The sequence below is a fragment of the Leishmania donovani genome, chromosome 25, assembly GCF_000227135.1.
Source record: "Leishmania donovani BPK282A1 complete genome, chromosome 25".
NCBI lineage: Eukaryota > Euglenozoa > Kinetoplastea > Trypanosomatida > Trypanosomatidae > Leishmania > Leishmania donovani.
Window position 1 is genome coordinate 803,378 of NC_018252.1, and position 25,282 is coordinate 828,659.

General features: G+C 56.0%; 13 protein-coding genes across 13 annotated transcripts; 10 read left to right on the forward strand and 3 right to left on the reverse strand.

The window, feature by feature from the left end:
• Positions 1–401: 401 nt before the first annotated feature.
• On the reverse strand, positions 402–1,616 carry LDBPK_252240 (hypothetical protein, conserved; the record flags this gene model as incomplete). The annotated part of the gene is made up of 1 exon (XM_003861506.1): positions 402–1,616. One exon carries the CDS (start codon positions 1,614–1,616, stop codon positions 402–404), a length of 1,215 nt encoding a protein of 404 aa, XP_003861554.1.
• A 492-nt stretch (positions 1,617–2,108) lies between these two features.
• On the reverse strand, positions 2,109–2,864 carry LDBPK_252250 (hypothetical protein, conserved; the record flags this gene model as incomplete). The annotated part of the gene is made up of 1 exon (XM_003861507.1): positions 2,109–2,864. One exon carries the CDS (start codon positions 2,862–2,864, stop codon positions 2,109–2,111), a length of 756 nt encoding a protein of 251 aa, XP_003861555.1.
• Positions 2,865–3,321: 457 nt separating this feature from the next.
• Positions 3,322–4,032, reverse strand: LDBPK_252260 (hypothetical protein, conserved; the record flags this gene model as incomplete). The annotated part of the gene is made up of 1 exon (XM_003861508.1): positions 3,322–4,032. One exon carries the CDS (start codon positions 4,030–4,032, stop codon positions 3,322–3,324), a length of 711 nt encoding a protein of 236 aa, XP_003861556.1.
• A 1,367-nt stretch (positions 4,033–5,399) lies between these two features.
• Positions 5,400–6,737, forward strand: LDBPK_252270 (hypothetical protein, conserved; the record flags this gene model as incomplete). The annotated part of the gene is made up of 1 exon (XM_003861509.1): positions 5,400–6,737. The coding sequence occupies one exon, from the start codon at positions 5,400–5,402 to the stop codon at positions 6,735–6,737; it is 1,338 nt and encodes a 445-aa protein (XP_003861557.1).
• Positions 6,738–7,131: 394 nt separating this feature from the next.
• LDBPK_252280 (vacuolar protein sorting-like protein) lies at positions 7,132–8,925 on the forward strand (the record flags this gene model as incomplete). The annotated part of the gene is made up of 1 exon (XM_003861510.1): positions 7,132–8,925. The coding sequence occupies one exon, from the start codon at positions 7,132–7,134 to the stop codon at positions 8,923–8,925; it is 1,794 nt and encodes a 597-aa protein (XP_003861558.1).
• A 338-nt stretch (positions 8,926–9,263) lies between these two features.
• On the forward strand, positions 9,264–10,397 carry LDBPK_252290 (hypothetical protein, conserved; the record flags this gene model as incomplete). Its single annotated transcript, XM_003861511.1, has 1 exon — positions 9,264–10,397. The coding sequence occupies one exon, from the start codon at positions 9,264–9,266 to the stop codon at positions 10,395–10,397; it is 1,134 nt and encodes a 377-aa protein (XP_003861559.1).
• Positions 10,398–11,236: 839 nt separating this feature from the next.
• Positions 11,237–12,169, forward strand: LDBPK_252300 (hypothetical protein, conserved; the record flags this gene model as incomplete). Its single annotated transcript, XM_003861512.1, has 1 exon — positions 11,237–12,169. One exon carries the CDS (start codon positions 11,237–11,239, stop codon positions 12,167–12,169), a length of 933 nt encoding a protein of 310 aa, XP_003861560.1.
• Positions 12,170–13,819: 1,650 nt separating this feature from the next.
• On the forward strand, positions 13,820–15,133 carry LDBPK_252310 (hypothetical protein, conserved; the record flags this gene model as incomplete). The annotated part of the gene is made up of 1 exon (XM_003861513.1): positions 13,820–15,133. The coding sequence occupies one exon, from the start codon at positions 13,820–13,822 to the stop codon at positions 15,131–15,133; it is 1,314 nt and encodes a 437-aa protein (XP_003861561.1).
• Positions 15,134–16,020: 887 nt separating this feature from the next.
• On the forward strand, positions 16,021–17,934 carry LDBPK_252320 (hypothetical protein, conserved; the record flags this gene model as incomplete). The annotated part of the gene is made up of 1 exon (XM_003861514.1): positions 16,021–17,934. The coding sequence occupies one exon, from the start codon at positions 16,021–16,023 to the stop codon at positions 17,932–17,934; it is 1,914 nt and encodes a 637-aa protein (XP_003861562.1).
• A 990-nt stretch (positions 17,935–18,924) lies between these two features.
• LDBPK_252330 (glycosome import protein) lies at positions 18,925–19,917 on the forward strand (the record flags this gene model as incomplete). Its single annotated transcript, XM_003861515.1, has 1 exon — positions 18,925–19,917. One exon carries the CDS (start codon positions 18,925–18,927, stop codon positions 19,915–19,917), a length of 993 nt encoding a protein of 330 aa, XP_003861563.1.
• A 339-nt stretch (positions 19,918–20,256) lies between these two features.
• Positions 20,257–21,258, forward strand: LDBPK_252340 (hypothetical protein, conserved; the record flags this gene model as incomplete). Its single annotated transcript, XM_003861516.1, has 1 exon — positions 20,257–21,258. The coding sequence occupies one exon, from the start codon at positions 20,257–20,259 to the stop codon at positions 21,256–21,258; it is 1,002 nt and encodes a 333-aa protein (XP_003861564.1).
• A 708-nt stretch (positions 21,259–21,966) lies between these two features.
• Positions 21,967–23,565, forward strand: LDBPK_252350 (hypothetical protein, conserved; the record flags this gene model as incomplete). Its single annotated transcript, XM_003861517.1, has 1 exon — positions 21,967–23,565. One exon carries the CDS (start codon positions 21,967–21,969, stop codon positions 23,563–23,565), a length of 1,599 nt encoding a protein of 532 aa, XP_003861565.1.
• A 499-nt stretch (positions 23,566–24,064) lies between these two features.
• Positions 24,065–24,868, forward strand: LDBPK_252360 (hypothetical protein, conserved; the record flags this gene model as incomplete). The annotated part of the gene is made up of 1 exon (XM_003861518.1): positions 24,065–24,868. One exon carries the CDS (start codon positions 24,065–24,067, stop codon positions 24,866–24,868), a length of 804 nt encoding a protein of 267 aa, XP_003861566.1.
• Positions 24,869–25,282: the final 414 nt, after the last annotated feature.

Here is a 25,282-nt window from a genome sequence, read left to right on the forward strand (position 1 = left end):
GAGGGCCGGGTGGGATACGTCCCAGCCACGTCGGCACACTCTGCCCATCATATGGATGGCACACGCGTGTGCAGTGCTGCAGGTCGCTCCGGTGCAACGCCGTCCACCGTCGGACCGCCGACGTGAGTGGCGCTGAGTCTCTCCGACTCCCCAACGTCGCAGGCGCTTGGCCCTCTCACCACGAGAAGGGGCTGTGCATTGGCCGGGATAGGGGAGGGGAGGGGTTGCCCGGCTTCGCCACGCACCGAGTGGGGAGAGGGGGTGGGTGCACAGAGCCCTGAGAGACGACTCACTGAGGTGTCCCAAGTCATGAAGACAGCTGAAGAAAGCACACAAACACACACGCACAAAAGCATTGCAATGCGATATTGAGAGGCAAAAGCATGCGCGATTTAATGCCTTCACTGAGCGTTGCGTGAGAGCAATGCAACGGTGCATGCACTGGGGGATGCCTCTAGCCGGAATGGAAGCGAGATGTCGGGGCGCATCGCGAGCGGCTGTGGAGGCGGCAACGACGCTTTTGTCGCATCGGGCTTGGCTCGATAAACCAGTGAGTTTATTTTGTTGAGACGCTCCGTGTTGTTCCGGACGGTTGTGCTGCACAGTCCGACAAAGCGGGTGCCGTTGAAGGGAAGTTTCAGCTTGCCATTTTGAGACTTGGTGAAATAGTCTTCTACAATCCTCGCGTTCTCTACTCCCTGGCTTAGAAGGGTGATTCCAGCTCCCGGGTTGTTGTTAAAGAGATGAGAGGCTGCATGCTGAAATGCGAGCGCATGAAAGATGTCGCGCTTCACGACAGCCAGTGTTGAAATCTCCACAAAGGTCTCGTTGCGAGTGTTTATGGTGCGAGCATTCGTGCACACAGTCTCGTACATGAGAAAGAGCTGGTGGCTGAGGCGGGCAGTGGTTTCTGTGCTCTCCTTGGGATCAGCGTTGAACGCCTTCGACACGCCGATTTCCTGGGCTTGGGCTAGTGCCAAGCTTTCAAGGAAAACAGCCATGTCCTTGTCCACATCGAGAGGAACTGATACCTGCGCGACACCAATCTCGTGCTTCTTCATATTGTCAACGATGTCGGCGCAAAAGTGAAAGTAGGCAGACGCCTTGATGAGGGCGCGGTAAGCGTCCTTTTCGAGGAAAGAGAGCGTTCCTACTGTCACTCTCACGCAAAGCAAGTATTGAGCAATGTTCATGAGAATGGCACCAACGTTGTAGTACACCCCGAGAAGTTCGTATCGATAGTCGTCAAAAGCCATCTCCTGTTTGTCCGTAAGCGACGAGCTCCAGTGGTAGTACTGGAGGCTGGCAAACCTTGGCGTTTTTGAAACAGCATTGGCAAGAGAGACAGTATACGCATCAACAAGATCAACAAGATCCTTCACGTACTTCTCGCATCCCGCACTAGTGCTCAGTTTGTCATCTACTGAATTCCCTTTCCGACTCAGGTGCTTTCGAAAATCTTCGAAAAAGTCGATGCAAGCATCACGCTTTTTGTCAATGTCCTTCTTTTCGGCGGATGACAGATCCACTTCGACTTGCGAGTTGACGCCGGGCTTCTCCGTTTGGCGCACCGGAATGATGGGGAGCGCGTACTTGAGCGCATCGTTGTTGAACATGTCAAGTTCCTGATAGTGAGGAAAGATGATGATGGGGAGGGTATGCCTAAGCTTGGAACGAGGGAAAGGGGAAACCGCCAACTGAAACGCATATTTTCCCAGCCGCACAGAACGTTCGAAGAAGAAAATAGAAAAGTATCAGTCAAGCCGTTTTTCGCAGATGGAAGAGAGCTACTTGAAGAGCCAAAATCTTCGACGAAACCTCAGGTGAGAGCTGCAGTCAAAAAGAGAGAGAGCCCTAGAGACTGTTGTGCGAGACATCTTGTCGGACTTTGCGTAGCTTTGGTGCAACACGCAAAAACGCTGGTCAGGTAGAAAGATGCTATCGAAAGTGATAGCCTACTTTCGCTTTTTCTTAAACGGAGACGTGCTCTCATGCGCAGCATGTGAGTGCCTGGATAGGGCAAAAAGCGTCAAACAAAAGTAGCAGCGGGCGTGCCTTCAACCAGCAGAAACTGTAATCCTCCTTTTCAACAAAAAAATGCTGCATTTCTACTCATCTAGAACGCGCCAACATTCGTCCAACAACTCAGTGAGATCATTGAGGGAGCTGCCTGGTGTTTCCACGACTACGTTACCATTTGCTATCACTCGAGTAGGAGCAGGTCTTTTTAGCTCACTCGACGCCTTTGATGGTACTCGCTCTTTTCTGAAGGCTGCGACGAGAGCAATCAGCTCTCCACACCGGAGAGACATGAATTCGGTGCGCGCGCTAGACTCGTAGTTGAGCAGAGCACTTCGAGCCGATGCTTCTTCTTTCTCTATGATCTGTATGTTCCATATATTGCGTAAAAGGCGAAAACTCTTCGCCGCTCTGTTCACCCTGCCTTCCAGTTTGGCCAGCTTCGAAAAGAGTGCCTCCATTTTGTCTGAGGAGCTTTCGAGTGCTTGAAGGCCCTCTTCCAAAATAGCGTTTCCACACAAGACCGAGCTCGTGACTTTGTCAAAGCACTCCTGCGCGTCAGCTCCTTTTTCCGTCTGAGACGATGTCGCGCGTTGCTGTGGAGAATTTTGCACGCCTTGAGATACCGTGGCGGGACTTTTTTGTGCGCCGGTACTCACACGGGTCGACCTGCTGGTCTGTACAGCGCCATTTGCTCGCACCACCGCAGCAGTCAGCAAAGGTGGGGGGCTGTTAATAATGGAAGACTGGGAGAAAATACTTGCGTAATCATCGCGTATACCAATAGACCTGAGTGTTCGGTCGATTTCACTTATGGTGGCAGCAATGTGTTGATCGACATCCATTTTAATCACCTTCAAAGAAAAAGAGCTTTATCAGCGACGAATTGCCTCGTTTCAGAAGAGTAGTAGAGACGGCTAAGTTAAGGCACATGTTGATTGTTAATACAGAAGCAAAATTCTCATCAGTGAGGTACAGAAACTCCTCTTACTTTTTTCTTTGCTGCATACAGCTAGCGAAAAGAAATACTCCTTTCCTGAAAACTAGGGGATACCGCAAGTAGAGCACCCTTCGCGTACAACCACTAGGGCCCTTTTTCATTTGAGAAAAGAGAGACCAAGCACGACTCAAAGCACTGCCTTTCTGTCATTTTTATCTCCGTTTCATGTGGGAGACTTAACTCCTCAAAGGATAAACACAAACAAACAAACACACACACACACAATGTATAAAATTTATTATATATATTGCCGCGGCCGCTTTTGCCGCCAAGCCGCCATAACACTTTCGGCGCCGAAGAAATCAGGACGACTGCTTCATTCCGCTATAGTCATTCTTTCCATAGTACCCTTTCGGCTTTGCCTCGTAGCGTGGAGCCAAATTCGGCTGTGGTTGCATTGCCATCTCCTTGTACGGGCTCCTCAGCAACACATCCTCCGGCATCTCATCTACGTTCCAATCCTTCAGTTTCTCAGCTTCTGTGTGCAGCAGATGATCGTTCTCTTCGATAGCGTCTATACGAGAATATTCATCGATATCGTAATCGGCAAGAGTTTTCAGCTCATCTAAATCTTTGCCATCGATGCACAGCTTAAACGAAGAGGTGCATAAATAGGGCGACTGATTCTCAATCCTTACCTGTTGCATGAGTTCGGCTATGGTCGAGTCACGCTGCGCCATCACTTGCACGACTTGCATCCGCTGCTCCCAGCCACTGGTGACCCAGATAAACGTTTTGAAGCGGATGCGCAGGGGTACAAGGTGCTGCACGTGTGGATCATCAACGACGGCACGCCAGTAGTGCCGCTCGTTCTCCTGTAGAATAGTCTCGGCACTTCCCATATAAAATCGGGTATCACCAGGAGTTGCCGCCCGAATCGGGCCAGGGTAGGTTTGCGACTCCGCGAAACGGCGGTGCGCCTCGTAAGCCTCTTGTTCGTACTGCGACAGCTTTCCTGCACTCAAAAGGCACGCGGCGGTCGAATGCAAGAAAAGCGCCTGGCTACGCCTCATGGCTAAGTGTTCGAACCGGTCAGCGTCGTTAATATGCTTTTGTAACAGGCAGCGAGCACAAAGGTGCAAATGGTGAATAGGCGCATCAAAGAAAAGTAGAGATGATCGAAACATTAGAACTAGAGCATTGAAGAGCAACCCATCTGCTCAGCCAAGGGATACGTAATCTCACGCTTCTCTATATTTACCTTGGAAATTGGCAAAAAAGCTGCGTGAAGGGATTTATTCAAGCACAAGAGGCGGACACAACGCAGGCTCGCTCCTTGATACTGTTTGAAAGAGAATATTGCTTCCTCGTTTTGCAGCTGCCTGCATCGCTTGCACAAGTGAGCTGAAACGCCAAAGGTGCGATGGTTTTAGATTGCCCACCAGTGTAGTGCCGCCAGAGGGAAAATAGCAAGACAGAGAGTGCTGTTTCACGAAGCGAACGCACAGAGGCTAAAACTTAAGGCAGCCTTTTGCGGGCCGCACAGAAAATGGTTTAACACACCTTCTGTTATCACGGCCTGATTTTCCATTGAGGCTGATGCAAAGTGCGTCTGTTTGCAGCGTGAAATTGCCCCTTTCACTGTCCGCAAGATTTTCGACGCTTCAAACAGGTAAAGCTTGGCTTGGAATCGAGGAGGGGGGGGTTAAAAAAAAAAGCAGACGATAAATCGACTGTGAAGGAACATTTCCTTTCCTTTCCTTCGACGCGCCCGCGCTCACCGTTGACGCTAGTAGCGGTAAGTTGCTCTGACCCCCCCCCCCCAATAGATCGCAGGTATCTGTGCCTGACTCCGCCAGAATTATCTCAGCAGTGGCTGGGATAGTGGGGGCTACTTGGCCTCCCCAGAAAGAGTGGGAGCACCGGGCTCTGGATGACTTTCAACAAAGTGTGTCCACTTTCATCGGGTTCGTGCTAGAGCAAATTCTGAGGATGAGCGATCGGCACACTTCAAGTGTGTAGGTTTCACCTAACCGCTTGATGGTATCACTCAAGGAGGAAACATGGTCGATGCAACATTTATCATGCATACCACGGACGCCCAGAGCATTCCTTGCTGTCCTCACATGTAGCGTGCGTGAAGGAATTGCTCACAAAATGAGGTGACACACCACCGTTAGCCGGAGGCAAACATGGCAGCCCTTCACGCTGTTGATTTCAGCAATGCAGTTGATTTCTAAAGCTGAGAAGAGAGCTGCGTTTCCCGCTGGCAAGTATTACTTTGCGTCGGAGACACGCCAAATCATGCGCTGCTGCCGATGCTTTCTGTTTTGTATTGCTTCATCACCACTCACTTTTCTGGACCGTTGCCCTGTCTTTTCTTGGCATGGAGGCACCTAGTCCCAAGTTCAACGTTCGCTTGGGCGACATTGCAGAGGCCATGACCAACTTCATCCAACCGGGAGGAGGGAGCTCCACAAAGAGTATTTCAGTGACAATTCCATCGGATGGGGAGCTCATCATCACTGTCCCTTCTAACGAACCCAAATGCTCTGCGTCAATCAAGCTGGAGCCTTCCACTGGCGCCACCGACTCGCGAGTCGATGTCGCCGGCAGTCCCCTCGTCACGGATATCTCCTACTATCTCCTGCCTGGGGTGACTCTGAATGTTTTCGCATGGACCACAAGCGTCATCCGGATAGAAGGCTCTGAGCAGTTACTGCGCGGTGTAATTCGCTCGTCGACGAAGTCGATTACGCGCCCCTTAGTGGAGTATCATTTTGTCTTACACACGCAGCGCATCGCCGCTGAGAAGACACAATGCGGCGGCCCGGTCACTCTGATTTGCGGAGGGCAACTGACAGGCAAGACTGTGGTTGCACGTACACTAGCGAACTATGCCGCGCGTGCCGGCTGGAAACCAATCCTGGTTGACTTGGATCCAGGAGTGCAGCAGACGATTGGTTTGCCCGGGTCGATCGGGGCTGCCATATTGGACTACCCGTTGCCTCTGGATGAAGTCATGGCGCTCTCCCTTGTGAGCACAACGTATTTTGTGGGCACAACAGAGGTCGAGTCCTTCAGCAAACTGGGGGAGGCTCTCATGGGGGCAGCATACGTGCACTTCTCAAAGCTCCTGCTCACCTGTGTTCGCGAACGGTTGTCAACACACGCAAATGACCTGCACGGCTTCAGCGGCGCAATTATTGCTGTACCGGAGGTGCATGGTAGCTCCGGAATAAATTTTGTCAGCGAGCTGATACAGCAGTACGACGTTTCCAACGTACTTTGCCTCGGTGATGATGATCTGTTTCACACCCTGTATCTGCGGCACGATCGTGGAAACGCAGCGCAGCCAGACTACGTGAAGATAGACCGTATTTCGCACAACTTCAGCACCGTTCCCCCAGCTAACGCTGATTCAGTGATGCCGTCGAGATACAGCGACTACTTTCTCGGCACTGGTGTAGTGGACCTGCACCCATCGCAGTGGTCAAAACCGTTTAACAGCATCGACGTACTCATTCTCAAAGAGGAGCAGGGGCAAGTGGTGCTTTCTCCAGTCCCTAAGGAGGAACTACAGGGCATCGTTGGCTGCATTGGTGCACTTTACTCGTCTAAGTCAGGCAATGCACTTCAGTCGTCGCCGATGGCCTACGCAAGAGTGCAGACAATTGACCCAGCCGGCATTTACTTTCTGACGAGCACCCATTTTACTTTTCCGTCAGAAAAGCTTACTTTGCTTGTTGGGACTGTCCGTTGGATTACCAGCACGTAAGAAGGAAATGTAGTTGTCGAATCGAATTTACATCCTACGTTGAGAGCGACAAGCGGACGCAACATAGCAATTACAGCTCGTGATCACACACACATGCACAGAGTACGTGAACATCGCTTTTTCTTCTTTCCTTTCTTTTGAGGGCTAAGCATGCTGCACCAGGTATCCGCGATGCACAGCTGTGGCATCCTTGAGGGCGCCACGTGTCTCACGTGCCGGCTCTTGTTGCTCTTTTCCCCCTTTTGAGCTGCGTGGGCTCTCTTCAATGGTACCTTCAGCTAGCGTCTTATCTCCCGTCTTTTCGTTCTGTAAAAATGCCATTCGTTCTATCTGAGCTGGAATCGATTCTTTTTGGCACGCCAGACAGCTCAGTGAACAACAAAGGTGACAAAGAATGACACTCCACAAGGATACTTCGCCCCTAGTGGAGGGCTTGAATCAAGTTCCCAAGCAGGAGTTTCTAAGCGTTCTTAGCAGGGTGTACGAGGGACACGGAACCGCCATTGTTTTTATCGAGCAGCACATTCTCTCTGCTCTCAGCCGCCTAGGAATTGCAACACGGAACTTTGGTCGCGACAAAGGAGTCGTCGGCGTCTTTCCGTTTCAAAACGACATTAACTACGTTTCAGCCGACAACGTTGTGTACATTCTGAACCCAGACCTGAGCAGCATGCGATCCGTTGTCGTTCACTTGCTTTCCTATACGCAGCGATTTGCAAATTCAAAGCCGACGATTCTCTATGTCCCCCAAAAAACGTTGATTGCAGAGCAGGTGATGGAGGACGAGTTCAAGCTCTCCCATACATTTCCGAGCTTACGCATCGCAAGTCTTGATGTAGACTACGTTTTTCTGGAGGAGAAGTTTTTTACAATGACGCTGCCGCTATCGTTCAAATCGGTGTTTGCAGACGGCGACTTGAGCAACCTGACTTGGATTGCCAGGCTTTTGCTTAAGCTGCAAACATCGCGCTTCGGTGCCATTCGACACATCCGTGGAAAGGGCAGCAACGCGGCCAGGGTCGTTCAGCTTCTTCAGCGCATGCAGAACTATATCGGCCACGATTTCATCACTGACATTCCCTCCGAAGTAGAGACGCTCATCATTATCGATCGTTCCGCAGACTTCGTCACACCGCTGATGACACAGCTCACGTACGAAGGGCTTATAGACGAGTTGTACGACATTGAGAACTGTGAGGTGCAATTTCCGTTCAGCCTGGGCGAGAGTTCCGGTGTGGGGGCGAGCGAGAAGGTTGTTCTGAACAACACGGACAGAATGTTTGCTGAAATTCGCGACAAGAGTTTCACCGGGGTGGGATCGGTGCTTTACCAAAAATCCATCTGGGTAAAGCAAAACTATGACAAGCGGAAGGAGGTTCAGCAGCTGAAGGAGCTGAAGGAGTTCATGAAAGGGCTCCCAGAGATGCAGGAAATGCATCGATTGATTGGCATTCATACGAATGTTGCCACTGAAATCAGCAAAACCACGCAGAGCACAGATTTTAGGAAACGTATCCTGTTTGAGCACAACATCATTCAACAGATCAATGAGGGTGATGTTCTGAGATATATTGAGGATCTTGTTTTTCGCAAGGAAAAGTTTGAGGTCGTTGCCCGCCTACTGGCGCTCCTGTCCCTTGTCAACGGTGGGCTGCGCGAGAAGGACTTGCTCAGCCTCAAGGAGAACATGATGCTTGTCTACGGCATTCCGCATGTGATCACCGCCTTTTTCCTGCTGGAGAGGTGCGGCTTGCTTTGCGCACAGAGCGGAAAGGGAAGCAGCTACCCGACCATTCGCAAGCAGCTTCAAACCTGGAATTCATCGCTGACTGAGGAGCATCCGAATGATATCACCTACGCGTACGGCGGCTACGCACCCCCTTTTGTCCGCATGGTAGACACTCTACTACGCAATCCACAAGCCTGGGACGCGGAGGATGACGCACCAAGTCTTCTCCCTGGTGAAAAGATGGAGCTAATGAATGACGTAGAGATTGCCAGCACAGCAAAGACGGCCATCGTCTTTGTTATTGGCGGAATCACAGCTTCGGAGGTGAGTGCCCTGCGCTTTGTAGAGGAGCGGCTGTCAAGCGGCGGAAGACCTCATCGCATCTTTATAGGCACCACAGACCTCATAAGCGGAAATCGCATGATTCGATCGTTGCTTCCGTTTGACCCGGCTCGGTGAAGGCATTATCTCTCTCTGCGCTCCGCTTTCCGTTTGTTTGTTCCCCCTTTTCCCTTGCGTGTGTGAGCAACAGCTTCGCAATAGCAGGCAGAACAACAGAACTTTGCCTCGCCGTCTCACATGCTCGCTGAAAACGCCAGCTTCGCTTATCAAGCAAATCTGGCGAGATCAGCGACGTGCCACACCTGCGCCCTGTGCCTGCGACGATGCTCCCATGCTTGATTTTGATGCAGTGGCCAACTGTGCCTGTTTTCGTCTTCTTTGCTACTCCTTCGTCTTTCTCACGTATGATGCGCATTTTTGCTTGCAGAGTGGAACTCCTGAAAGAAACCAAAACGATGGGAGAGGGCCGCATCCGTTGTTACTACGAGGTGCTCGAGGTGGAGCGGAAGGCCACCTATGATGAGATCCGCGCCGCCTACAAAAAAAAGTCCCTCCAGTATCACCCCGACAAGAACTACGGCAATCAAGAGGAGGCCGCTATGCGTTTCAAAGAGGTTCAAAACGCCTACTCAATCCTTAGCGACGCCGACGAGCGGGCATGGTACGACTCCCATCGCGAGGCGATCCTGCGGGGTGGCGATGGCACCGGTGACGCGGACGAATTGAACCTGTACGAGTACTTCACTGCAGGCTGCTTCGACGGCTTCGACGACAGTGAAAGCGGGTTCTACGCCGTCTACCGCAAGGTGTTCGACATGCTTATCGAGGAGGAGTCCGACTACGACTCCCGCGCAAAGTTGTGGCCGGGCTTCGGCACGAGCACGAGCGACTGGGCGGATGTTCAGAAGTTCTACGGACACTGGCGTAACTTCAGCACATACAAGACATTCACTTGGAAGGATGAATACAAGGTGAACGAGATGGAGGATCGCTACTCCCGCCGCATGGCTGGCCGCATCAACAGCAAGGCGCGCGACGGGGCCAAAAAAGAGTACGTGCGCACTGTGCAAAGCCTCGCTCAGTTCGTCTACCGCCGCGACCCGCGTGTGAAGGCGGAGCTAGAGCGCCAGGAGGAGGAGGAGCAAGCGAAGCGCGAGGAGCGTGAGAGGCAGGAGATCGAACGTCTGAAGCGGCGTCGCGAGGCGAACGAACGCGTGTGGGCTGAGGCTGCGGAGCGCGAGGCCCGCGAGGAGGCAGAGCGGGCGGCACGAGGCGAGGCCATGGATGGGTCGATATTGGAGATGCTGTATGAAAAGGAGCGGCAAACGAAGGAGATGATGCGTGGCAACGGCGGCGCCGGCGCGCACACGGCCGGCTTTGCCATGCTAGGAGGGGACGATGATGAAGTGGTGACGGTGTTCAACTGCCCCGCGTGCAAAAAGCAGTTCAAGTCCGAAAACCAATACAAGGAGCACGTTCGTAGCAACAAGCATAAGACAAAGCTGAAGCAGTTGGCCGCCAAGGGCACGGATGTGGCTGCGCTCATGGGCGAGAAGGTAGAGGGCAGCAGTGGCGGCACGGAGGAGTGAGGTGTGTTTGCGTGGCCGCTCGTTTGCCAGGTGACTCGCTCTTTCTTGTTTTGTGGCGCATGTGGTGAGATGGACATATGCGTGCCGCCGCTGTCGCGCGGGTGTTCAAGAAGCAACTCTCTGCTCTTTCTCCGCGAGGAAGTGATGACCGGCGACAACTGCGTGCCCTCTCTCCTGAAGGTAACCACGGTCTGCATAATGCGATTAAAGCACACGCACACGCGAATGCGAAGCATTTCTGTTTCTGCTTAACATTCTCTTTAACACTGAAGTTAACGCAATCAGGTTCGCGCCTTTTTCTTCTGTTGTCCTGCGTATGTGCAACACATGTACACCGCCATACACATTCGCAAGTGCCCTCCAAAGGCTGCCCACTGCTTTTTCCCCTTCCCCCACACGTCTGCAAACCTACGCACCCGTACGCAGACGTAATCGGGTGCCAAAAATGGGCTCCGTGACCTGGTGAAAGAGGGATGCGTGGGAGGAGAGACCTTTGACGCAATACGACACTGTGGTGCCGCCTCTTGTCTTTTTCTCTCTCTGTCCCCGTCTGCGCGCTGCCGGCCCTTGCTCCCCCAGTCAACTGCTTGCGCTCATGCCAGACACCTGTTGAAGTGCTCGGGCGAAAAGCTATTTTTCTTCTCTTTCTTCCGTTGTTGTCTTCCTCACGAACGCCCTCCCCCCGCGCCCCCCCCCCCCGCACAAATGCAACGACGCGCTGCACAGCCTCTGTCATGAGCCGCCAGACAAACCAAAGGAATCATCTCTTTAACCGCGGTTCTGCTGCTCTCTTTGGTTCTTCTCTGATTTTCCTCTTTATCTAGAGCACTTGTGACGCCATGAGCAGCTACGAAATTCAGCCCATCGTGAAGGGCACCAAGAGGGACCCGTCCCTGCGCAAGTACAACAAGGCCGCCGGGGCCGGTCCCTTTGGCGCCGCTCCCGCCAGCTTCAGGACCAAGAAGCCTGCGCCAGCTCAGAGTGCCGCGGCGCCGCCCAGAGAGGCGGTTGACGCGAATACGGCGGTTAATGCTGTGCGCTTCCCCTACACCGGGACGAAGCGTGGCTACGGCGGCGCGAGCAGCTCTCTGCGCAAAGGTCGCCCACGTGACGCCCCGGACGCGGCCTTTTCTGAGAAGGGATGCGGCAAGAGCGCGCCGCCCAAGGCCGGCGCCTTCAAGAAGCGCCTCATCCCACCAACCGAGTTTCGCCGCGCGTACGACCGCGGCGATCTGCCCATCGCCATCTGCCATGGCAGCCGCCCCACCGTAGACTGGAAGGTGGAGGTGGAGAAGCTGGACTACCATCACTACCTCCCCATCTTCTTTGACGGCATCCGTGAGACGGAGGAGCCATACATGTTCCTGGCTCGCCAGGGCTGCCTTGACCTGCTCGAGCGGGGCGGGCCCAAGATTCTGCCCACCATCCCGCAGCTGATCATCCCCATCAAGACGGCGCTGAACACACGCCATCCGGACATCATTTGCGCAACCCTCCGCATTCTTCAGCAGCTCGTCGTCAGCGACGACCTCATAGGCGAGGCCCTTGTGCCTTACTACCGCCAGATCCTGCCGGTGTTGAACCTCTTCAAGAATGTCCACAAGAGGCGCAGCCGCAGCGACGCTATGGACTACGGTCAGCGCAACCGCGATGACGTGGGCGACTTGGTGAACGAGACGCTGCAGCTTTTAGAGCAGCACGGTGGCGAGGATGCGTACATCAACATCAAGTACATGGTGCCTAGCTATGAGAGTTGCATCTACAACAACTGACGAATAGAGGCTGTGCTGACATCGGCGGTAAGTCCGTCGGTGCGCGTGTGATGCGGAGCGGCTTGCCTGCTTGTGGGGCTCAATCAAGTTTTTGCTTGAATTGGTTGTGTGTTGCTCCACATCCGTGTGTGTACACTTGTCTTTCTCTCCTTTTGCCCTTCCCTCCCCCATCCCCTCTACTGAGTCGAGTGTCTCGGGTATACGTGTATGGGTGCGTGCATGCATGTGTGGGTGTGCACCGCTTCCCAGCCTCTACTCGCGTCTGAGCCACGCTTTGTGTTACATTGTGTGTGTGCGTAACTGGGTAGTGGTGGTGGCGGTGGTGGTGAGGCGTCTGCGGGAGACACAGCCCCTCTCTCCACCCTCCCTCCGGATGTATGACAAAGCTCTTTCTTCTCTTGTGTCCTGGCCGGCTGCGCCTTGTGTCTCCCTCTTTCATATTGTCTTGCCCCTTCCATGTAGTTACGACAAGGCGAAGAATGACAGCGGTTATCCGCGCGCGCACACACACACACACACACACACACCCTCCTTGCGTGGAGGATCAGAGCAGCAACGGGGACACTTTGCCGTAACAGCAGGAATAGGAGCAAACGTGAGCGCCCACTAGTTCACATGCTTCCACCGCGGGAAAGCTGGGCTGCGGCGGCCTTTTGGCAGAGGCACATCTTCGACGCTGCGCGCAGCCGCTTTCTCACGTACTTGCACCTCCTCTCTACTCGGCGCTGGGGAGGATGCCAGTCGACGTATCGTGAAAGCTCGCTCTCGGCTTCTGACGTCCATGGTGTACCGCATGGTGTGTGCATGGCGGCAACTTCTTCGTGTTGGGCGTGCGGTTCTGAAGACGGTTTAGAGGCGCCTGGGTCCACGCCTCCCCCATCAGCGCACCTGCTTCGGGCTTGCTGACGCCGTGGTTGGAGAAGCATGCAACATGCCAACCTCTTCCTTGTTTTCCCCAGCCGTGGCAGCGCAGGTTGCACCCTCCCACCTCCTAAGATGAACGTACTGCTCCTTAGGTGTGTCCAGGCTTCCACCGTCTCTCCTTGTTTCTCTTTCGCATTCCCATTGTGCTTCCTTTTCAAAGGTATAACCCTCCTCCGTTCTTGCGGCGTGCCTCGTTGTGCATGCGTCGTTCTCCTACACAACGAGGTACACAGGCGTACACAAGCGCCGGCAATATACGTACATACGTTTACACAGACATGCATGCGCGCGTCTCTCACACTCCGGTTCTGTAGATTTTTGTCTCTCGCTCGTTTCTCGGCCTGTGGAGCTCCGTGTTTTGCCACCCTTTCACGTGTCTCGCTCCTGGTTGTGTTGCTTGTGAGCCTTCCATCGTACGTGCGACTTGCTCCTGCGCTCGTGTGGTGGTGTTCGCCCACGTCCTGGCGTACGGTGGCAGAGCGGGGGCCCCTGTTTGGCGTTGTGCCCTCTTTTGTGCTGCTTTGCTGTGCTGTGCGGCACCTCTCGTCGGCTGCTGTGGGTCTTGGTCTCCCTCTCTGTCTCTCCCCTCGCACGCGTCCGACAGGGCTGCATGGGAAAGCGGGAGGATAAGACGCACTATCCACGTCTCGCTCTCTCACGGCTCCTCCTTCGTGCTTCTGAGGCCGAGAGGCAAGCGTGAATACATCAAGGGCGAGCAGGCGAACCATGGAGGATGACTACTACTATGATGATGACGGGGACTACGGCGATTACTACGACAACGGCACCGACGAGGTGGTCGACGTGAGCCCGTTAGAGCTCAAGTACGTGGATGGTAAGAGCTTCATGCAGAGCAACGTGGAGGAGAGTCTGCGGTGCTTGCAGGAGGTCGTGGCTGAGGACAGCGAGCACGGCAGATGGACTTTCAAGGCACTGAAGATGCTCGCGCGCGCCTGTCGTATCGCGAAGCTGTACGACGCTATGGCGGACTACTACACGCAGGTCGTGCATTTTATTCACCCCGACATTGGCGCTGCTGCGGTTGCGAAGGCGATGCTCAAGTTCACCGAAGAGAGCCTGCGAGTGCCAGCGGAGTGGCGAGGGCGCACCCTGCGCGCTACACTGGAGGTGGCCACCGCGCAACCAGAGTCCTATCGGAACGTCATTGTGCCCACCCTCCTGCACCGTGCCACCCTCTTTCTTGAAGAAGACAAATGCGAGGAGTCTCTCGTAGACTTGCAGGCGGCACTGCAGCAGTGCGATGAATCTATCGTCACCATGGCGCAGATCAACGCCAACTGTGTGTACCACATTCGCACCCTTCAACTCACTGCGTATCGCAAGCTCAACCGCTACGCAGAGCTGCGACGTGCCTACTACGAATTAGGCAGGGTGCATGCAGCGTTGCCGTCGCTACGCATGATTGGCAGCGCCATGGAGTCGGCTGGGCACTTGTTCCTGCACGACGCTGACTGGGCGGCAGCTCACCGTGCATTCTCTTCGGCTCTGCGTTGCCACACAGAGAGCGGTGATGCGCAGCAGTACAACGTGGTGAAGTACGTAGTGCTCGCCACCATTATGGCTGGGCTGCCGGTGGACGTGTTTGCGCAGGAGGAGACGCTGGCGAATCACCCGTCTGTTCGCCCAGTACGTGCCCTCTGGCAAGCCTTTGTCGCATTGGACGTGTCGACTTTTCTGCAGGTGTTGCACGCTCCCGATAACGCGGCGTGCTTCGCGAAGGACGCGGAGTTCGCAGCGTACGTGGAGCCGATGATGTTCCAGCTGCGCACCAACTACCTCATCGCTTACTCCAAGAGCTTTGGCACGCTGTCACTTCTGGAGCTCGGTGCTCGGCTGCAGCTGCAGGAGCAACCGTGCAAGGAGCTGTGCACGAGCGCCATTCTCCTGGGTCTCATCAACGCTCGCATCGACGATGCGCGGAAACTGCTGCTGTTTCAGCGTGCATCGCGCGCCGTGCCTAGCAGCGTGGCTGTGTTGCGCGACTTGTCCGACTTGACGAGCGAACTCTGCTGCAAGTAGGCGTAGTTGCGGCTGTGAGTGGCGGGTGCGTTAGCGGGCCCTCTCTTCCTCTGTTTTCATCCGCGCTGCGGCTGAACATGACTCAGGCGTCGCATAGGGGGGGCCCGCTGCTCTCCATCTTTCTCCTTCCCTTCCCGCCCCGCCACGATGGCGCCACCACTTTTCGCGGTTTGAAAACTGTTGTCCTTTCGCTGTTTCGTGTGGTGGCTACTTGTGACACACCTGCCGCTGAGATCAGAGGAACAGACGGATATCAACGTCGACATGCAATGAAACATAGCAGCCGGCAGAGAAGGAAGGCGGTTTGTGCTGCCGCTGGTGCTTGTTCCCCCCCTCCTCACAGAAGCCGCGTGCGCGTGGGCAGGTGCATAGCCGCGGTGTTGACATACGCCCCGTCTCGGGCTTCTCTACACTCTGCCGCTCTCTGTCGCGTACCTTCTGTCCTCTCTCTCCTTTGGGCATTTTGTTTTCGATCTTGGCAGTCGTCATGAGGGCATAGAGAACGCACACCCCAAACACCAATGCAAACGCAAAGACCTTGCTCAAAGCCTTGACACATACACACACATCATTCCGTGCTGCCCCTCTCCCCCTTTTGCCTCTTCCTTCTCTGCTGTGCCACATCCGCGTCACCGGTCTTTCACCCCTCCTCCTGTGCTCTGCGCACATGAGAGGCGCACCGCCAAAAGGTGCGGAGGGAAACACGGCACGATAGGAGAAGGAGGGAAGCCGCGCCGAGCTGCTCTGGCTGCACGTAAGCGTATCTGCTCATAGACAAACAGACACACCCACATACATCTTCAAGCAACCGCGCTACACTTGAATCAACCCCCTTTCACACCCCCACACCCACCCACCCACACACCAACACGCACACCGTCGTCACCATGCCGCGCCAACCGACCAAAAACCGCATTAACATGCACGACATTGTCGAGCAGCCCCTCAGCGTCATTCCAGATGCTGTGGACGCCGTCCTGCGCCGTCCAGAGCCGCTGGACGAGCTCGAGGTGCAGAGCATCTTCTTCGAGAGCTCGTACATACTGCTTCGGGCAGAGGAGGCGCTCTCGGCTAAGGACGGCAACGCACTCTGTGCCCTATTCAAGATCTTTTCTGAGGGCTTTGCCCACAGCGAGGCCTCCTTCGAAGAGGGCATCCGCACAATGGTGCAGAACGAGTCCTTGCTGCAGACGATGCACGCAATTTTCAAAGTGGTTGTGGAGCAGGAGGCCCTGCCGCTGCACAGCGCCGGCACCGTTGAGCTTATTCACGTGCTCAGCAGCCTGTTCGATGGCGCGGCGCTGAAGGAAAAGTGCGGGGCGGTATTTATGCGAGGGTTTGCCAAGGTACTGCAGCGGGTGTACTCAAACGCAGAGGAGGCGCGCAGGCACTTCCACCTGCAGCGAGGCACAGCAACGGCACTCATCAACCTTGTGAAGGGGTCAAAGCAAAACAAGCAGCGCCTGGCATCGTGGAAGTTTGTAGCGGACTGCTGCGCTGCCTCTGTTGACGTCTTCTTCCAGTTGCAGTGCGTCGAGCTGCTGTTCCGCGTGTCGCGACAGAACAAAGACGTCTTCTCCCACCTTGGTGGCTCACTCCCGCCCGCAACGATCGAAGAGTTGCGAGCGCTGCCCAACGACGGCACGCTGCTTTCTCGCATGACGCTGCTGATTGAGCACCTCAACGAGGGCCGTGCGCAGGTGCTGCGCTACCCGCTGAAGGAAGTCGTGGCCGCGGAGACGACGCTGACAAGCTCCACCAATGCCTACTTCACGCCCAACTATGTGATTGTCATGGTCACGGCCGCCAACGCCGACAACATTACGATACCGTACCGCATCATCCGCTCCATTACTCTCGGCCGCGATGGCCGCGTCATTGTGCGACTGGAGGAGTTCCCCGTCAAGCTGGAGTTACTGCTGAGTCACACGACGGGCATGGACACCGTCACCTTCTACATGGCCCAGGAGGATCTTGCCACCTTCAAGCAGTCCCCGGTACGGCAGTGGATCGTGGAGGCGCTGCAGGTGCGGAAAGAGGAGCAACATCACCATCGTCCACCGCAGGCACCGCGCTCCCCGGACTCCATGGCGAAGCCAGCGGAGAAGACGGAGCCGGCGGCACACGAGTCTTTGTCTTCCACAACCCCTGCTGCTTCCTCGCATGAGGCTTCCGATGACATGGTCACCACGAGGAAGAAGGCTCGGCTGGAGGGTTCCGCAGCACCTGCTGCTGCGGTGCCCTCCACAAATCAGCCTCCGATTGCCGCCTTCCTGCACGTGGTGGATGCGCTGGTGGAGCAGGCGGCTACACCGAATGAGGCGCAGGCGATGTTGCTGCAGCTGCGTCGGCTCATGGAGGTTCGCAAGGAGATGCAGCGCGGAAAATCGATGGATGACCTAAGCGACGCCATGCGGCACATTCAAAACCGCGTTGACGAGACGCGCCGCACGGCAAAGGAGAGCAGAACGGCGTGGCACCAGGCCATGTTGGAGGAGCTGGAGCGGGTGGAGAACGTCGTCGTCGGCGCGCAGGACAAGGCGGCGGCGGGGGTGGAGCAGTTGAATGATCACCTGAAGAAGGTCAAGACGAGCAACCAGGCCATCAACGAACGGATTGCATGCATGGATATCGAGCTGCAACAAACCTTGGAGGAGCTCCGTGAGGAGGAGCTGCGCTGGACCAACGAGATTCACACTAAGAGCATGCGTGAGGCGGAGCGACTGGAGTTTGAAGTCGATCAGCACCTTGTCAACCGTAGCCGGCCAATGGCGCTCTTATCTGACTACATGCGACAATAGGCGGTGTTGTGCCATCTAACGCGTGTAGCGAGACCTGTTTCCCGTGCTGCTTGCTCTATCCTTGCGCAATACATCAGTGCACGCACACGTGCACACGTAAGCCCAGCGCTGCGAAACCCGAAAAGAGCTGAGAATGCGGGCATGTGTGCTGCTGCTCGGCGGTAGGCGTGTGGCTGTCTGTGCTGTGACGTGTGGTCTATGTCTCCGCAAGAGGGAGTTTAGAAGGAGGGGAGGAGAGGCGCGTGTGAGAATGTATGATGCTGCACCGCACAAACACGAATACCCCATCCCTTGCTCGTTGTCGTCTTGTATTTTTCCTTTATCTCCCTTCTCTTCGTCCTTCTGTGTGTTTTTACCGTGAGTCATCACACACACACACACACATGCGTGCGAGTGCTCTCTGCCAATCTGTCTTTCTTTAGACGAACAATGCAAGCGAGACAAAAACGAAACGACATGAAAAGGATGGAGAGTGGGGCGGCAGCAGTACATCTCACTTCCTTCCTCGCGGTAAAACGGAGGGGAGAAGGGCGGAGGAGGAAGAGGGAGGAGGGGGAGGCCCATTGCTTTATTCTGTCGCCGCTGCACCTTCCTCGCTCTCTCCTGCTCCCCCACTGCCTGCCTGCTCGAAGTGCACTACGAATCATGATGTTTTCTTGACCGTGTGCTGCTACTCTATGGTTGCGTGGTTGGCCCTCCCCCATCTGAACTCAAAGTCTCTCCTCTTTTGTGTTTCACTGATTGCCTTTTTCCTCGTTGCCCTCGACATCATCGTAACTACATTGCACACACACTGCTGAGCCGCCTGCTGCTGCTGCTGCTGCTGAAAAGAATAACAACAAAACGGACTAGCGTTTATCCGCGTCTGCTGTCTTACTGCGTCGGGCTCGAGGTTGTGTGTGCTTCTTCGCCCGTGTGTACGTAGGTCTCTCTACACCTTTTTTCTCTGAGCACCTCTCTGCGATTCTCACGTGTGGCATTCAGTGCATCATGGCGTGGCTCGGAGACGCGGTCGACGCGCAGTACACAATCGACACGGTGTCGAAGCAGCAGGCGCTGCTGCCGTCCTCCAACGCCTTTTCGATCTTCCCGAAGGATCACGTCCTGCGCATCTTTCAGCTGGATGCGCTTGTGCTGCAACAGGAGCTCGTCGAGATTCTGCAGACGACTCTCTTCCATGTGCTTGACATCCCGCCCCTCCAGCACTTTCGCTTCGCCTATCAGGAGGAGCTTGTGCTCGTTTTGGATGCCCTGTTGTACCGTCTGTCGGTGTGGCGCATGGGGCAGTCCATCGGGGACCGACTGCAGAACTTAGTCCTTCGCGATGAAGAGCGGGCGCGTCTGCTGGCCCTGCAGAACACAAAGTCGATCCTGCCCAGCCTCGCTCCATCCCGCCGACTACTGCTGGTGCACGCAATCATGACGCTCGTAATGCCTTACGTCACCCGCAAGGTGCAGCGAAAGGTGCTAGAGGAGGGATGGGAGCGTGAGCCTGTCACGACGGCGCGGCATCGCATCGCCAAGGCGCTCCGCTATGGCGTTGTCACATGGTCTTTGCTCTCTCTTGCCAACACGTTTAACTTCCTGATGACGGGGAAGTACCGCACCCTCGTCGAGCGCATCCTGTCTCTCCGTCTCGTCTACGGCTCGCAGCGGATGATGCGCTTTACAAATCTGCTCTACATGAATCAGCACGTCCAGTGGCAAACGTGGATGTCTCTCTTCAGAGCGCTTAGTCTGGGGCGATACTTCCGGCGACTCATGAAAAGCCTCAGCTCCGTTGCATCGTCGTCGGCGTTGCTCTCCATGAACGAGAACTTGTGCAGCGCGTGCCATGAGCTGCCGACAGTGTGCCAGCGGTCGAACTGCGGCCACCGTTACTGCTATTACTGCATCAAGAGTCGGCTGCTCGATAGTCAATCCACCGGCTCCTTTCGTTGTATAAAGTGCGGCCAAGCCGTGCACAGCTGCGCCCCTGCGTAAGCCGCAAGGGAATACCCACCTGTCGTGTTGTGCTTAGCCGTCGTCCCTGCTTTGTTGCTCTGCCTACGTGCGTCGGCCTGCCTCTCTCTGTATGTTTAAGTGAAGTTGTCTGGCTGTATGGGCTTCCGTAGGTCATGTGAGATGGTGGCGATGGTTCTCGCCGAAGAGCGACGTCGGGTCCCACGACCATATGTGTGTGTATGTGTGTATGTATGTATGCGTGAGGAGGTGCGGCTCTCGGAATACGTATGTCGCTGCCGAGGGGAGGCGAAAGAGGGGGGGGCGAGAATGCACGCATCATCGCCATGAACAGAAGGAGCGACTCTGCATTTAGCTGCCATGTATATGGTGCTGGGTGTTGGTGGTGAGCGGATGTGGTGTGGCATACCCATAGAAGCGGCTGTCTTGCCGGGAGAGGTGACGCATCTATATTCCCGTGCACGTTGGGACGGCATTTTGTTTCGTGTGAGAGACGTTCCGACGCCCCCTCCCCAAATCTCCTCCTCTTTTTTCTGCCTATCCACGTGCGTATATGCATGTGTGTGGTTATCATCGAAGCAGGTGTGGCACAGTGAGCTGTACCCTCGCCTCTTGCGACCGCGTACTCTCTCTGTTGACTCCCTCGCCCCTTCCCCTCCTCATCTCTCTCCCGCCTTTCTCTGCCTACCTTCTCCGTGCATATTTGTGTGCGCGGATGCATCCCTTTGGCGACGCTTGCTACCACTGGCGTCGCACTTGCGTACACGCAAGCGCACTACACATGCATCTATGCGTGTGTGTGCATCAGTCACATGCTTTGGCGTTTTGGGAAGACCGGCAGAGACAAGGATGGACCCGGCGCTGGCGGTGATGTCGCCTTTCCAGAATGAGGCGAGGGGCATTGATGGGATGCTGGAGGACGCTGTAGAGGAGATCACGCGGCCCTCGTCGATCGGCGCAACTAGCGGCAACAACCAAACTTCTGGCGCGGCTGAAGGCGCCTCTGTCGAACCTCCTGCGTTGGCGGCTCTTCCCCTGACGCAATGCAGCTTCTGTGCCCAGTCTACCACCACCCGCGCTGTTCCAAAGGACGGCATGTACGTGTGCACTAACTGTTTAGCTGAGCAGGGAAGCCGGCCTCGTTTGTTCCCGCTCGGCACTTTCAAGTGTTGCCCCACCTCCACAGAGGCGATGGACGGTGATGTGGTGCGGTGCGCTGGTTGCTACCGCTGGTACCACGTGCACTGCGTAGGCATCACGGATAGCGTGCTGCGGAACTATGTAACTCTTTCCACCACCTCGTGGTACTGCCCGGAGCCGGCCTGCTGCGATCGCGTGCTGCGAAGGCATTTGAAGAGGTAGACACATGAGCAGCGACAACCAAAGGAAAGCAAGTGAAAAAAGCCATGATGAATGTGTGTCTCTGTGTAAGACGGAACTCGGAGAGGATAGCGCGGGCGAGGGGGGGGGGCGGAGGAGTTTTCATCTCTCCTCTTCTTTTTCCCTCGGTTCTCCTTCTGTGGGTATTCAATACTCCGCGTGTGGGGAGGCGTCCGTGTGTGTATGCACCCGATGTACTGTGCACGGTGCCATACGACGTGTACGCTCTAAACGTAGTAGTCGAGGCTGAACCCCCTCTCCCTCTTTCCCTCCAGCTCGATGAGAAGTGTTGTGTTGGTTGTGATTTAAAAGAGGGGGACGGTGCCCAGCGGCGAGGCGGTCGAGTGCCCCTCCTCCCCCCTCTCTCACATCACCTCTCTGTTGCACGTTGCCACACATGTACGGGTATCCCTGCGTAGCACCACCTCCTTGGTGTTGCCGCTCGACGTCAAGCACGTGCATGTTCTGCCCGCCCAACCTCTCTCCCCCTCATGTCGCCGCTGCTGTCACCTACTACCTATTACCTTTCCTTTTCTCTTTCATTTGTTGGCGCCCTATTCACTTCGTTTCGCTCTCGAACTCTGCGCGTCGCTCAGCGAGGGAGGTGGTTATGGGAGGGCACCCTCCTTACAGGGAAAGACCCACACATCAGCAGTCAACGGCAGCGCATGAGGTGGACGTGATGATACCATGGGTCCCACAAACATCATGTGCGACTTCTTCCACGGTGATGCCGCCTCGCCACGCTATCAAAGCAGCGCGAAGTCAACCTTCACGCCTCTCTTGCAGACGTGGGTGAAGCCAGAACGGCTTGAAAATAGCACGGCCGTCTTTCTCGACGCCCTTCTGTACACCGACGACAGCGGCGCAGCTGTGGCGCAGATATGGCTGCGAATCGACCCAGATGATTCTCATGGGCTGGGCGCCGCACCGTTGTTCTCTTTCCTCGTGGCAGCGTGTCGGGCACCGTTGGTTTGCCCCAGCCAAGCCGATGTCCCCATTATCAGCGGCGCGGCTGTGCTTGCTGATGACGCGACATCAGCCGTTCGTCAGTTTCACCTCGTGTACCCGTGCGTCAGCGGCACCAACGCTTTGCTCCGTGAGGTGGTGCACAGCTGGGGCGGGGCACGGCTCTCTGTGACCCGCAAGCGAGCACTTCTCCGTGTGGCGGGCGCGACTGCTCCGTACACAGCGACTGCGGTGGTGAACGAAGCTGCCACCGCAGGCGTGTTTGTACTGGAGTCGGGCGCATACCACCGAGCCGATGCCTTCCATGTTCGAACCGACGCGGCTGCGCGCCAAGGGCTGGTTCCTCCTGTCACTGTGCTGCAGATGCGGGCGCCGCTCCCGCAGAGCGAGACGTACCGGAGTCTTCAGCACGGATGCCTTACCGAGTCACTGGTAGGCTTCGTCGTGCACGAACCGTACCGACAGCGCTCTATCTTCTCTCTTGCCGCCGTCCCCTCCGCCGGTGCGCAAGCACTGTATGGGGAGATAGACACGGTGCTGGAGATGAGCACCGCCGCCCTCCACGACGCCGATGAAGCACTTGTCCCTTGCTGCGGCCTTGCTCAGCGTATAGTGTACACCGGCTGCGCCTTGACGCGCACCCAACTCCACGCCTCCCCTCTTCTGGAGGTCACACAGGTGGTGCTGAGAGTACATGTGGAGGGGGCACTTTCTCGACCGGCGTCTCTCTCGCCCTTGAGCAACGTGACATGGCAGTTGTGCGGCTCGCAGCGCTACGAGGCCACCGTGATTAGGCTGCAGCGGCCTCTAGAGGAGCGACTGAGTTGGGTCGTGGAGCCACTCCGCGCCGTCTCGTCGGACCTGCGGTGCGTAGATAGCGCCTTGAACCGTGCAGGGGCTAAAGCAACGGCGGCGCGGAGGAGTTCTGATGCTGATTCAAGAAGTCAGATGCACTGTGTCACGTGTGTCGCTGAGGCGCACTTTTCGTCTTTCTCGCGCCACGGAGGCCACTTCACTGGTGGCGTTAGGCGTCGCTGCTCTCTCGCGCTCTCCGCTAACGCTGTTTGCTCTGTGTACCCGCACCATCCGCGAACGGCGGGGGGAGCGCACGAATCACGCAGCTGCCGCAGAACATCCGTGTCGTGGTGGCAGCCACCCCCGCTGTGGCTGTCCCGCACCGCGTGCTTCATCACGCATTGCAGCCTTTTCGAGCTGTCTGCGCTGTACTGCCTCGTCCTCGTGGCCTGTTTTCTCGTTATCCTGCTGCGGAGGGGCAGAGGGAGAGACGGTCTCGCTCGCAGGGATTCCATCGCTTGGTGAGTTTCCTACTCGTGCATGCACGCACGCTTCCTACCGCCTCCGCCTCTCCTTTTGTGCGCAGCACCTGTCTCACTCTCTACACCCGAGTTTCTTTATATTGCCGTTCTGTCGTCCTACTGCTTACACGCTACACGCTACACGCTACACGCTGCTGCTGCTACTGCCGCCGCTGTCTTTGAGGTGCACCGATAACACGGCTCGCCCATTTTCCCAGAGTAACGATTGAAAACGAGTAATGGGCACGTGCACACCGCTGTGCAGACAGACAGACAGACACACACACACACACACACATGCACACATAAACCGCGTTCGGCGTAAGCGCAGGAGGACTGCGACTCGGCTCCCTCTTCGCTTTTTCGGTGAAAGGCGCACAACCCTCTTCTTTACTGAACACCATCGCACGGATGATGGGTACGAGGTCGACCCTCCGCCCTCCCTGCTCCCTCCCTCCCTCCACCACACGCAGAACGCATCCGCGCTCGAGGTGTTCGTCGTCATGGAGTGTCTGCAACCCTGCAGCCCTGTCATACCGACCTCTCTGTTTCTATCCTTCACTTCTCTGCGTTACCTCCTTGCCCCCTTCGCTCACAAACACATAGACCTGTGCACCGTCACGGCAACAACTGACTTTCTCCCTCCCTCCAGCGAAGAGTGGGTACACCTCTGCCTCTTGCTATCCGCGTCTCTCCAGCTGCCTTCTCGCTACGCGTCTTTCCCTAGATCTCTCGGTGCGGCAGCCGTCAGCGCTGCACTGACAGCACTCGTTCGTCTTTTCCGCCGGCGCTTCGCTTCGCGTCACGGCGCACCGGCTCTGCCGCCTCCTTTGCTCTCTCAACTCTTTTCTACTTGCCTCATTTCCCACCCTCCCCATCGTCCCTGCTGGCATCGACAACGCCACATGGAGAACAAGGCACCAGGGACGGCGCCGCGGCCGGAGGGGTACGCCTCCGCGGCCAACGCGCAGGGGCATGAGAACTTCTTCCGCCCAAGGCAAAAACTAGGGACGCATAACATCCAGCGGGCAGGCCTGCGTTCTGCCAGGCGCGTTGGCTTGTGGTTCACGTCGAGCGTACTCGTGTTCGTTGTGATGCCGGCCTATCTAGGGCCCGCGTACGTCAAGTACGTGGCTGGCAGCGAGTGGCTGGAGCGGGCGTCGAAGTCGATCTGGCAGCGGCGCAACGAGAAGGACTTCGAACTGTACATGACGCAGCGCAAGAATACGTGGGCGGAATGGCTTGGCCTGAAGCGATACAACATCAGCGGGGAAGAGAACGACGGTGACATCCAGAAGTACCGATGAGGCTGTTGCTGACGCTCTCCGTGTGTCCGCGTCTGGATGCGCAGGTTAAGGAATGCCAATGCGTTTTCGCGCTTGTTTGGGCTTCATTTTTCCTTTTTGGTGTGGGAGGGGTATGCGTGGACTGTGGCCTGCCTCGCCCCGTATCGTGGCGTTGTGCGCTCCTCCTCTCTCCCTTCTCTTTCCTCTCACAGAGAGTTGCTGTTGTTGTTGTTGTTGTTGTGTGTGTGTGCGTGATGGCTGCCCGCGTAGCTGGGCATTTTTGTAGTGCTTGGTCCCTCTTCATCCATCTCCTTTGTGAGGAGGAGGAGTTCACGAATGAGGCGACGAAGTGCGGCGCTGTTTTCTTCCTTCCGCCAACGTGTCCGTTTCGCTGCTGTGCAACGCGAGGTCAACGCTGCACCCCCCGGGTCTGCC